Genomic DNA, 13027 nt, shown 5'->3' with positions numbered 1-13027 from the left:
CTCGAGGGGCTCGTTCTTGTGTTCGCGTGACTCGAACAGAAGTAGAAAACCCCGAGATGTGTGTCGAGCGCCGTGACCGTGACTATCGCGACGACGTAATCTAATGCAATTGGCAAACTGGTAAACTCGCGCAGATTGTGGGGAACAATAGCCGCTGTGGAATCGTGATATGGCTATTTTTCGCGGACCTACGACAAACGAAGGACTCGATGTGCATTTTATCTCTTGATTGCCAATCAATCCGTATATATATTCTTTTCCAATAATTTGACGGAAATCCCTTTACGGCCCAAAATCCACTTCTGCTTTTTCCTGTGAGTGAGATAAACCAATTCTGTAATTCAAAATTGTAACAAAAAAAGGATAAAAAAAGAATATTTCAACATAAGACGGGAAGTACTTTTTACCGCTCTTTTATTCTTAACCAATCGAATATCAATTTAAACTACGGTAAATTTGTTTTTTTTTCTTTTCTATTCAAGGAACTTCAATTTTGAACTCCACAGTTAGTTCTTATAACGATTCAATTCGACACAAAATCATACAAACGCGGCAATTGTATATAACTCATCTAACATCGATCCTCGATGATAAATCCGAATGTGAACCCGCGAACGGCAGAACAGCGATAGGTACTGAGGAATGACAGCAATGGGAGGGAAACGAAACGCAGCTGGTCAGGTGATTCGATGCTCCATGTATTTTTTATAATATTCAATCAACAATTCCATATACTTTGCATTAGTGTACACAACGTGGCTCTAAAGTACGCTTCGTTTAACCCTACGATGTTCAACTTTGAGGCCCGGGAACAACACCGAAATAACACCACACATAATTATCTGATCACGCATACAACTTGGAAAGTCATGGTATAACTTACAGGCCTTTCTCTCTTTGTCTTTCTGTCTAACTACTCGTTAGCTCTTCGTATCTTACTCCAGGTGATACGAAGGAAAGCTTAATTAACGTCTAAATTATACCGCGTAAACTATACCGCGAATATCTTTCCTCTACATAAGATTAATACCGAACACAGTGCGTTTTAGGGCTAAACAATCGAGCGAAACTAACTCGCTCCATTTGTATCTCCTCTTCGACTCGCAATTCGTAACAAACCCTTTCTTTCTTTCTTCCTCTAAGCGCGTAACTTCTCCCCAATTTCCTTTCCTCTCCCGAGTGACCGCAGTCTATCAAACGAGAGCGTCACTTCTGTGAGCGTTCAGAAACTCAGCCGAAATCGTCGTAGGGACGCGAGATCTCCAATTTTCAGTTTCCGATCGACGCGAGTCGCAAGTTCAAGGAACAGACGGAAGCACAAAAAGAGAGGCAGAACCGTCGTTTCGGGAATCACGCCGGATCTCTATCGAATTCGGTGCGGAACGCGCGAAATATCGGCACAAACGCCTCATTCCGAACACCGGAGACGTTCTCACGTGCTCGCGATACCCTTCAACGGCTTCGGCTTCACCAAGCAAACATATCCCGCACTCACGTCGCAGCCGGAAACCAGGAGATTCATTAGTACGCTACTGCCGACGCCGCAGGACGAATTCCTCCGATTGGCGTCGATATTGTCCAGGCCCGTGAGACTGCCGTCGCGATTACCGTGACCGTCGTCGCGACGCCCACCTCCACCACCTCCCCCGCCGCGGTCACCCTTCGACTCAGCGAGAGAGTCGATGATGCCGTCGAGAACGCGGACACGTTCCGGCGCGTCGCGACGCAGCTCGCCAATTTCGCCGTTCGACGGCAACGACGATGGCGGCGACGGCGACGACGACGACGACGACGACGACGACGACGACGACGACGACGACAACGACGACGACGACGACGACGACGACGACGATGACGACGACAACGCGCCGCCCACATCATTGTAGGTGCGCGATGACGTGATGCCCGGCGTCTGCGAGACCAGACGACGCAACAACTGGCTGCCGCAGGCGCCGCCGAGACCTTGCTTCCTGCGAGACGTCATCGAAGGCCGCTGTTGTAGCTGCTGCTGTAACTGCTGTTGTTGCCTCGTCAGCGAGGTATTCTCGGGGCGCACCGCGAGGAGGACATCGCGCCGCTCGAACGGCGAGCCCCCGCACTTGAGACGCTTGTGCTCGCTCTCCGAGTCCAGGCAAGGCGCATGGATGCGCTTGCTGGGACGGTCCGAAGTTCGTTCCTGGTTGGTGGACCACCGCTCGGACTCGAAAGTTGCATCTGTAATGTCAAGGCAAGCCGTGCACGTTGCCGTTAACATGCTTCATTACACCTCACGTTGTAAATGTTGCACTGAGAACATATCGCCGCTATATAATATTGGAGAACGGATTATTTAAAGTAACCTAATAAGAGATTTGAGCGCTTACTCTTTTTGGGTATCTGTCCGAAGACCTGTGCCGGGTTTACCAGACTTCCGCCGTAGTCGTACATGTTGTATCGCCGTGACGTCGTCATTTGCTCAGTCCGTAGCAATTGCGCCAGGCTAGAGTCGGCCCCGCGTTGCTCCCGATCGTCGGACAGCCTGTCGGGATGAGAAACGATAGAATGATGAAAACGACACACTCGTCAAACAGAAACAAAATATTCCGTTATACCTTTTCATAAATGTCTTTGGAGGCATTTTTCAATTACAAGTATCGTGAAAATTCTGTTCCTACCTACACATGTGTAATCACATTTACCACTTCGAGGATCCTTTGTCGGGAGACTGTGACGAACTCCACATGACCATATCGTCGCTGATGAGTAACTCCAACGCCTCGTCTTGATCGGACATCGGGATGTAGGGTGCTCTAAGCGCTAGCTCGTCGTCCCCTATACTATCGCTGATGCCTAACATCAGCATCTCATCCTCGGAGAGTCCGTCACCGCCGCTGCCTCCTGTAGGACTACCCAGTGAGTCAACGCTGCGCTCAGGACTCTAAAGCAAAATGTAGTGTATCAGTCACGCAGCGCGTATATTAATAATAACGATAGGAATTCTCGTCGCTCACCTGTCGGTACTTTGAGAGGGAGGACGACACAGTGCTTGGGTCGATGCCGCAAGGACTCTCGGGTGAGTCGCCATACATGAAAGGATCGCTGTCGGCCAGACGATCAGCCGCAGCTTTGGTTCTGGTGATGTCCACCACCAGGTCGGTGTCCTTGAGGGATTCGCCGAGATCTGTGGTTGATCGCAGTTCGGGTGCCAGGGCTCCGCCGGGGCTCAGCAGCTGGCAATAATTGTCGTTGTCAAGGATGAACTCGTTCAACATATCTGATAAGAAAGGCGTGTCCTCCAGAGGCACGCACACGTCGCCGGCTGTGGGCGCGAGATGCGTCAGATCCTCTGGCTCGTCCTTCAACACTGAAACAATGAAGTGAAAGCATAATTTAACGTGGCTATTTCTTCCCGGTTTTCTTCGGTTATTAGCCACCGTGATAAACATTGGTAAGGTTTTCGTCTTGAAGGATCTAATTTCTTTCTTTATTTTAGAAAACACATACTGGTGAGACCCGGCTGATCCTCGCTGAAAGTTAAGAAGCCCTTGTTCATGTCCTCGGTGCGAGGCGCGAAGATGCTCGCTGTGGCCGTCTGTGGCGATGGTCGACAGGATAGTTGCTGCTGTTGTTGCTGCTGCTGCTCCTGCTGCTGCTGTTGCGCGAGGGGTGCAAACAGGTGCCTCGTGACCGCATGCGGACGTCCTCTGCGTCCGGGATTGTCCAAAGAATCACGCTCGATTGCCGGTTTACCCTGAAATCAAGAAACGCGCGAGCGCATGACGATCCGGCCCGATAATATATACGGCCCGATAAAACTTCCAAGAAAGATATCAACAATTCGACTCGCTTCCATGTAAAACACAAGCTGCGACCAGACGAGAAAAAGAATATTTGCTGTTACAACTTAATCTTCTAGCTTGGCAAATTTGTAGCTGTGCGCGGAAAAAATTTGATCGGATTCATTTCAATATTTCGTTAATTCAATCAAATTCTTTTTCCGTGTGTGATATATAGACAATCGGTTTTCCATATGTTACAATAATTGCATTAAATTGGAATAAATTGAAAATCAATTATGAATTACAGTAATTGTAAATTAAAATTATAAAAATTACATTTGAATTAAAAAATTAAATTTTAATTAAAATTGAATTTTATTTCAAATTCAAATGAAATGAAAACGTTGAATTTATTGATGCAGTAAAAACAATTCTTTAAAAATTTGCTAAATTAACTATTTTTCTCCGTAATATGCACTGATATCGGTCATTACCTGGAATATGAAAGGTGTACTCGCGAATGACGGCCGGCAGTCCTCCTGTCGCTCAGCCACTGCTGGCTCGTCGTTCTCCTTCCACTCCTTGATCGATTCCTCGAGGGACTCCTTGAGACCCTGCACGCCGACAAAGGCCTTCTCGTCCTGAAGCGATTTCGGGAAAGCGTTGTCCTTCCGTGAGCTGTTCTTGCAAGTATCGTTTCCGTTTGCCGAACGTTGGAAGATCGAGGCTGTGACGGCGAGCGGCCTCGGACGATCTCGGTCGCTCTTTCTCGGCGTGTCGTCGTCGTCGTCCACGATCGCCAGTTGTTCCGCGACGACGTCCGCGGGCACCGCGTCTTCTTTCTTGTCGTTGTTGTTGTCGTCGTCGTCGTCGTGCAACGCAGTTGGCTCAGTGGTCGGCACCAACGCCGGCAATGACTTCTCTGACTTCACCAGGTCGGCACTGTCACGTCCGGCCAACTGACGATCGCTGTACACCTCATCCTCGTGTTCGATCCCACTGCAAGCAGAATCGCAAGCCGCCGCGTGGATAACCTGCCCCTCTCTTTCTTTCCTTTTGCACAGTCTCATACAGCCTTGGAACACGTCAACCAAAAGCTCGACGGCCCAAAGAAGAAGTAATGAAAAACGAAGGATCGCGCAAAAAACGCAATCAGGTTGATCGACGCGACATAGAAAGTTTTCTTTTACTTCTCTTTCGAGAAACTAATTCCAATCTCTTCTTTTCAAGTCATGCGACCGTAAGAGAGTTATCTCGCTAGAGTTTTCCTCTGATGCATCGTCGATCGACTGAAATGTGTTAACGGTGGTTCTTATCTGACGTGCGACAATCGGACGATACTACGTTATTACGACAGACCGCGATACGAAGGCACGGCGCGTTTATCACGAACGAATCACGCGTACACACACGACACGACACACGACTCGACGTGAAACTTCGGCAACTCGCATCTCTCTCTCTCTCTCTCTTTCTGTTCCTAACTCCTTCCTCTTTCTACATCTCGCGAAATATCACGCGTGTGCGTGATTTTACAACGGAACCGCTCACGAGCGTACTACGATGTCTGGCATGTTGCAGCTGTGCCGTAACAAACGTGGGGCTCCGGAAGTTTCAAAAAAAGCACCGGACGAAGCTTTCATGTCCAAGAGGAGATCCGAAACGAGCGTGAAGCTAACGTGACGAGACTGCGCACGGAGCTTTGCTCACCGATCGTGCTCGGCGTGATCATTCAATCGATGATTTATGTCACCCTCACCTTGGACGTAAAACTCGCTTTTTCGATTACGATGACAGAGATACGCGCAAAAAGTCGCGGTAATCTTGAATTCGTCGTTCCCGTCTGCTGCTCCGCCGCAGGTACGCACACATGTGTAAAGCCCGTGTCAGATTAGATGTCGAAGATTGAGGATCGTCAATGCAGGATTGGAACTTGATTGATCGGGGCGAAGTGAATCTGGTTTGAAATTAACTGACTTGTCGAATTCTAATCTCTAAAATCCGTAACTTCTAGAGGTCTTTGATATCTAAGCTTCTGAACTTTCTTTTATCGGTAAAACTGCCTCCGTTGTGAATGTGTTTAAAAGCCAATAAAACAATTAAACCAATGATTTATAAGTCACATTTAGAGGTATTTTTATCGATAAAAAAAAGAGTTCTAAATAAAGTCTGAACTCTCTTTTTTATCGATAAAAGTGGCTCTTAAATGTGCTTAGAAGCCAATCAGAAGGCTCATAAGTCATTTAGAGGCATTTTTGAGAGAAAAAAGAAACTCACACACACATAGAATAACGGCCTTGGCTGATAAGGGCCTGATGAATTGACTGCACCGCACACACACCACGCACTGCGCACACATCGCTCTATCCGGAGCAGCCTCCGCTCCGGATCATTCAGCATTCACCCGGACTTTCGTACTCTCTGACGGCGGCGCATCGTTGCCCTCGTGCAATCTCTTTCTTTCTTTCTCTCTCTCTCTCTCTCTCTCTCTCTCTGTCGTTCTCTCTCGGCGGGTCCTGACCCGCTCTCGCGAGAGCATGTTTCATGGTCTCTTTCTCTTCCCCCCTCCCACTCTCTCTGTCTCTCTCTCATCGTTCCCTCACTCTCTCGTCAGCTCTCTCGAAGCAGAAGCTCACCGTAATCGCGAGAACGCGCTTATGTAATCGGCTCGCCAGTCGACAGCTTTTTCCGCACGTCACGCGCTCCGCGTCATGGCTGATTTTCCACGCCTTTGTTTCCGAATCGAACACGGCCGATCGATGATCTGCGATTGGAAGGTACCCCTGTCCCACTGAATGAAACCCAGCGAGGTCGTCTTTCCGCAATTTTTCTTCCCTGAGCAAGAACGAACCACCTTGCACACTATGGGGTGCACTAGGTGTGTTCTAGCGGCCACATCGACCTCATCTCCGACTTCGGAAACGTCGAAGTTTCTTTTCTCTCCTATTCTTTTCCTCTCTTCTTCTTTTCTCTGAAGCACCAAAGATATATGCGCCGGTGAATCGCAAGTCCATCGTTCGATTAACAACCAACACACCGCGCTACACCTCGGGCTATATATTGACTTCGATCCTCGATATGCCACTTTTCTCTTACGTCACACGCATTACAGCGCTTTGCATACGCGAACAATGCCATTATTACCGGTGCGCGAAGTCGCGCCAGTCGATTCATCATCGATGTATGCGATCAATTGATGGGGCAATTTTTGATAGACCTTGGCGGTTTTGCCTAGAAGCCTCTCCGTCCCTGCATCGTCTACTCTTTAAATAAATTTTTTAAACTAAATTTCCCTCAAAACCAGCAAAAATTCACCCGATTCTACGATCGTCTATTCTCTATATTCCTCTAAACTAAATTTCCCTTAGAACTAATGAAGATTCACTAGACGATTCTGAGTGGAGAATTCACTATATACGAGTGGAATATCACTCGAATAACTCAACTGTTACTTTGCTTTTTCAGTAGAAATTCTGTCGAGGAAATTTAGAGAGCAAACGAGACGAGCGGCGAAAAATTTCGCGATTAATCGTTCAAGGTTCTCTCTCTTCCTTGTCTATGACGTGACACATACTCGCGAACTCACGTACAGCCGATTACGCCCATATTATTTCTTCGATCACATGGAGCATAGTTTCCAACGATTTTACGGCCTTAACCTCGAAGATAACCTTAGTGTATAAATATATCGAGTTAAACAACACAACGAATTCCGTTTGCATTCTTTTAACCCTTATGGCTCCCGTGATGCGCGCAAGCTTTGAATATTTCTCGTTTACTCACTTTTTCTCGGCATGTTGATTACCGTGACCAAGTGTATTATGCAAGATAATATAGAACACATATATAGAGACAAAAATCTATAACGAAATTTATATACTTTTTATCTATTGATTGACAGATCAGCGATGAGAAGTATGAGCAAACACGATATCGGCACGGCAATCTCTAAAGTACACAAGTAGTAAAATCTGGCTGAAAGGATCAGTTAATAGTAACGATTATTCTCATTGTTGATACATTTTGCGAACGCAATCACGTTGCACGCAAAGCACATGGGAGTCGTTAATTCCATCGTCATTGAGAGAAAAAAATCTAAAGAAATAAAAAATATTTATTCGGTGGGTAACATATTTACATATATATTTAATAACATATTTATTTATATCAGAATAAAATATTTTTCAAATAAGAACATATACATTTCCTTAAAACTTTGACTATTCATAAAAGCGATTACTGATTCTATTTTTAAATAATAAAATTTACACTTAAGTAAATATATTATTAGTACATATCAAATAAATATTTTTTATTTCTTAGATATTTTTTTTCTCAGTACACAAACGCAGAAAGTCGAATTTAGTACACGAAAAAAAAAAACAATTCTCTTGGTGCAACCAAATTTTCGGTTACTCAAGGATCAGACGAAAACTTGGCTGTAGGAACAGAAAAATTCCTTTATGAAGCTTCTGCATAGTCAATTGTTCTCAATTGCCTCAACCAAGTTCTAATATCGTTGAATATTCAGACGAATATTTTCGGTTGCGACAACAGAAATATTAGTTTTCATAACGGAGATATCGCTTCTGATCACCTAATTTTCAGTTGGTTCCTATTTGCACCAACTGAAATTTTTTTTGCGTGTATAACGTACAACGAATTAACCGCAAATTTTGTGAAATCTCATTCCACTTCCACTGATTAAATCAGTGAGAAATAAGACGGAGTAAAGAGTGGAAATATTTCCATCGAAAATCAGTGAATACTCGTTGATCATCGGTGAAATAGTCTTTTTACTGATTTAATCAGAAATTAATATTTTTACTCATTTACTTTAAGAAAAATCAGGGAACTTTTCACACCGAGCTGTCATCGATTCGCATGTGCGGGACACGTGCGCGCGTGGCACGATTTTGCGGATTCGTCCGTGCGTCTTCTCTCGCGATCAAAGATTTGCGACGCTGACAGGATTCATCGCGGATGCGTGCACACGGATCTACGCGGAGAACGCTAAGTGACTTTAACCGGTCGCAACAGCTCGGTAATTGCCGCAAATTGACCAGCGGACCCTAAACGCACGCGCTACGTGTGCGTGGTGGTGCGTGGACGCGTGCAAATCACGTACGCGAACACCGAACCCGCTCATCGTGTGTGCGCCCGAGACGAGAATCCATTTGGATCGAAGAATGAGCGAGCGAGCGAGCGAATGTATTATAGCTCGGAAAGAAAATTCCGTCATAAAATTAGCTAGCGTAAGACGCACAGCGAGAGCAAGGACGTAATACGGAAATTGTTGAGTCTATCCTAACATGAAATAAGTTACATTGGCGTAATGATCTGCGCGATTATTCGCGAAGAGATTTAAAAAAATAAAAAAAAATCACTAACCTCTTCACACACGCATACCCTCGTTTGAAAAAAAAATTATACGCGCAAGAAATGTAGCTACAACATAGAAAAAATAATATAAAACAATAATAGAAAAATATTATTTTGTCCTTAGTGCAAAAGGTAAAAAAAATCATTTAAAAATCGTTTTTTAAGTTTATGTATCCTATCTGAATAAAATTATATAAGAAATGTTGCTGCGATAATAATACGAAAAAATAATTTAAAAAAATAATATGCCTAATAATATATCCAAAAAATATAATCTCATCCTTATCCTAGAGAATTTTATTCATACACAGCTTCATATTTGTCTAAAATCAAAAGAAAAATATTTGAAGCATCATATTCTTAAATTTAGAGGAATTTTGTCTTTTATTTCCAGGTCTTGTGCTTGTCGTGTTTTATATCGCGCGTGAGAAGGTATTCTACTTCAAGCAACATGTCTCTCGATTCGAAAAGAAAAATGTTAAAATAATATCTAGTAGATTAATAGTTCTGTTTTTATTAAAAGAGGAGTACTCTTTCAACAAAAATTTCTGCTTGCAATACGGGATTACAGGGAAAAGCAACTTTTTTCCGGGTATGGAAAAAAATAGTTCCTCCAACAATGCTTGTTGGTAGAGCTGTCACGTAAAACGCGAAAACCTCAGCTATAAAAATAACAGATTTAGAAACGTGAAGATGAAATATTGTTGTACGATCGATTAAGGGAGGCTAAAACAGGAAGTTCGACAGGGATGGACGAGTTTCGAGGAGGTCCCATCGGTCCCACGTGCTCGTTTGCACAAGTGGGCCGGTGGTGGTCGGTAGAGTCGGTCGGTCGGTCGGTCGATCGGTCGGTCGACTGGCCGTCACTCTATTTTTAACCCCGATATACCCGTAACGCATATGTAACCCGCACCTAACTCAACCTGATCCTCCCTCCCGATCTCACCAACCGGGTCGACTGAGCCGCGGGAGTGCCAAGGTGCGGGAGTGCGCGAAACTCGAGCGATTTGTTGTGATCGCGCGAATGCAGCGGCCAATGCATCCGCACGGCCGAATTGGCTTGGCCAGCTCTCTCGAGATCGATGGCGTGCCGCTGATCACCGCTCTCTAAAACTCTCCAAGTGAAATCCCACTGAAAAACGAGTGAAAATTTACTCGAAGCGTGACAGCGAAAATACCGATTGCTACTCGAAATCGTCACAGGTTGAATGTTTCATTCGGAGCGGATTTATTTTTAATCCACGCACGAGAGCGAATGTTTCAGTCGATCTGATTGAATCTAGTCCTATGGTGACAGGGTACTACACATCAGATTCGCTCTTCAGTTTCGGCTGAAGATATTCGCTCGACTTCTCTCGGGCGACTCGTCTGTCGCTCCGCTTCTCGAGCGGAATTTCACTCCAAGAATTTTTAAAGATGAGTCTTACTGTTTACGATTCTTGCGTGCCATGATTCGAAATCATCATGCGCGTGTTACGTACGTGAGAATGCAAAGGTGAAGCTTCTACACACACGTCGAGTGTGTGTAAGATATTCCCTTAATGAAACTTCCAGCTCTCGATGATCAACTCAGCGCTAATCGACCATGATAAGTTCAGAAGTGAAACTTCCAACCTTCGACTCGTGAGAGCCAAATGCACGAGTGGAAGATGATTTCGATCGCACGATCGCAACAAATGGGCCTGGAGCCTCGGTTTACATCGAAAGAGTCGCGCGAAGAAATAAATCATCGAAAGGCAGATCGCGTTTATTATATTTATCGCAGAATTGCGCGAGGCGAGAGACCAGAAATGTCCCACTTATGTGGATCCGCGACATGTTTACGAGCGTTTTGTTTATCCTTCCCCGTGTGCATAACCTCTCACGGGCAGCCAGAGCAGACCGCTATCCGGTCGCATACACTTTTAATTCTTGGACGCGTCCCATTGCCAGCGCAAGATTTAGCACGCGCATTAGCGAACCTGTTAGCGATTGCTCTCCCGCGGTTTACTCGGTTGTAGACTTATGCACTTGTTGCACCTCCGTGCGCGACCAGGGTGCAGACACCGTGCCAAATTCAAGCACTACGAGTATCCAAAAGATGTTTTGAATACGTCTGAGAGGAGCCCAAAACATGAGCAGCGCCTAAATGGCATTTAAAAAGAGCGCTAAAGACGCTTAAGATATTTAGAAAGCACAGATGAAAGACGTTTAAAATATGGGACGTCTTCCAGACGTCTCCCCGACGCTCGTGTTATCCGAGAGCATATTGAAAAAATCCCGCAGGAAGAAGTCGCGCGTTTTAAAATGAACAGATCGGACAAGTATCAACTACTCTGAAAATCCGACAACGTCCTGAGAATATCCACGAACGCAATAACGACACTGCTTATCTCACGAAGAATGCTCGCGGCTTCGCCATCGACGTCGCTGCTGCTGTCAGGTGTTACGTAACAGCGTGGTGAGCTTCGATAACGAGCGCACAGCACACTGAGAATCGCTCGATAGCGCAATTTTGCACACAAGCAACACATACACACACATAGAGAGAGACAGAGACAAGCGTCATACGCCGACACGCGAGCGTGGATTTATTTATTGTCGTATTGCAATACCTTCTCTCCTACGTAGATGCCTCTCCTCTCTATCCCTCTTTTTGTTCTCGCACTCGCGTCTTCAGCCGACAATTTGCTCGACTCTTATCGCGGTTAAAAGCTATCTCCCACTTGGTCCCGCGAGCTCATCGCGGATCGTTTTCCACGTGAGAAGCTTGTAAATAATAATCCTCGCGACACTCCGCGATTCTCCCGTCGAACTGTCGTAAATCCGTGAGACAAGCGACGCGTAAATCACATTTTTCTCACCTGGAGGATCAAGAGGATAACGCCGCGCGCGATAACGTGAAGCCGCTCGAGAGATTCGCTGTGGATTATTGAGCTTAAAGGACAAATTTTCGCTCGATATACATTCATTAACATGTGAGACTTATTACAATTGACTTTTATGTGTCGCTGCTCCGGCCAACTGTGCTTGTAAAACGTCGCACCGATTTTTATTATATACAAACGCAGCCCGTCGCGTGTACGTGCGCGACGCGCTATCCGGCCACGGAAACGGCAATAATCCGCCTGTTATTATTAGTCGTTGAGTCTAACTTTAGGACGGAGAGGTGCAAAGAACCGCGAGGATCCGCGATTCTCGAACACGATCGAATCGCGTGTACGTTTGCAGGCTCCCCGGAGAGGGTGCAAACTGGACGGTAGGAGGTAAAGGACTGGTAAAGAGAGAGAGAGAGAGAGAGAGAGAGAGAGAGAGAGAGAGAGAGAGAGTCACGGATCGGTCGGAGTATCCACACCAGGTGAGTATCCTCGCGAATCGCGCGATTGCGCAATCGATACCGGCACGCGGAATTCGCGGATGAGCTGCCAACGCGTGAGCGCGAAATGGAATTCGGCCAAGAGCCGAGTCACGAGGGTCGGTTCTGTTATTAAATCGACAACAACGACGACGTGAGACCCCACCTCGATCGGTCCGTACCACGACCGCACGCCGTGATGTCCTGCCGCACACGTGAGAATTCGCGAGCGTGAACGCGTTGGGAAAATTTTCGACGCAGTCGTCGCGAACATTTTTCTTGGACGTCTAGACTTTTTAATTGATCGTCGAGCATTGTAACTGCACCCGTCGCAATTTAGATCATCGCGTATCGGTGCCGGCTCGGAATACTCGCAGACGGCATTCTAATCCGTGGCCTTTGGATCCTCATGGACTTTGGGATCTACGAGGCTGCTACAGAGCAAACGATTGCTTGGAATATTCGATGATCCGTCAAGTTCTCGGATAATCAAGTAAATTCAGCTCTCTCTCTCTCTCTCTCTCTCTCTCTCTCTCTCTCTCTCTCTCTCTCT

General features: G+C 45.9%; 1 protein-coding gene across 2 annotated transcripts in view; it reads right to left on the bottom strand.

Moving 5' to 3' along the window:
• Window positions 1-13027, bottom strand: part of LOC116842613 (protein similar) — a 44940-nt gene that overhangs the window by 3241 nt on the left and 28672 nt on the right. For both annotated transcript variants that reach the window (XM_032812043.1, XM_032812042.1), the window contains exons 8-13: window positions 4253-4757; window positions 3484-3730; window positions 2991-3343; window positions 2679-2917; window positions 2364-2518; window positions 1496-2214 (exon numbers count right to left, since the gene is read on the bottom strand). In XM_032812043.1, the coding sequence (XP_032667934.1) occupies window positions 1496-2214; window positions 2364-2518; window positions 2679-2917; window positions 2991-3343; window positions 3484-3730; window positions 4253-4757 (2218 nt within the window). The remainder of the gene's footprint in view (window positions 1-1495; window positions 2215-2363; window positions 2519-2678; window positions 2918-2990; window positions 3344-3483; window positions 3731-4252; window positions 4758-13027) is intronic.

This window comes from Odontomachus brunneus, unplaced genomic scaffold (assembly GCF_010583005.1).
Source record: "Odontomachus brunneus isolate Ranch 3 - 2012 unplaced genomic scaffold, Obru_v1 Obru_scaffold_026, whole genome shotgun sequence".
In the NCBI taxonomy this organism is placed as follows: domain Eukaryota; kingdom Metazoa; phylum Arthropoda; class Insecta; order Hymenoptera; family Formicidae; genus Odontomachus; species Odontomachus brunneus.
Note: the sequence above shows the minus strand (reverse complement) of the source record. Positions and strands in the feature narration are given on the sequence as shown.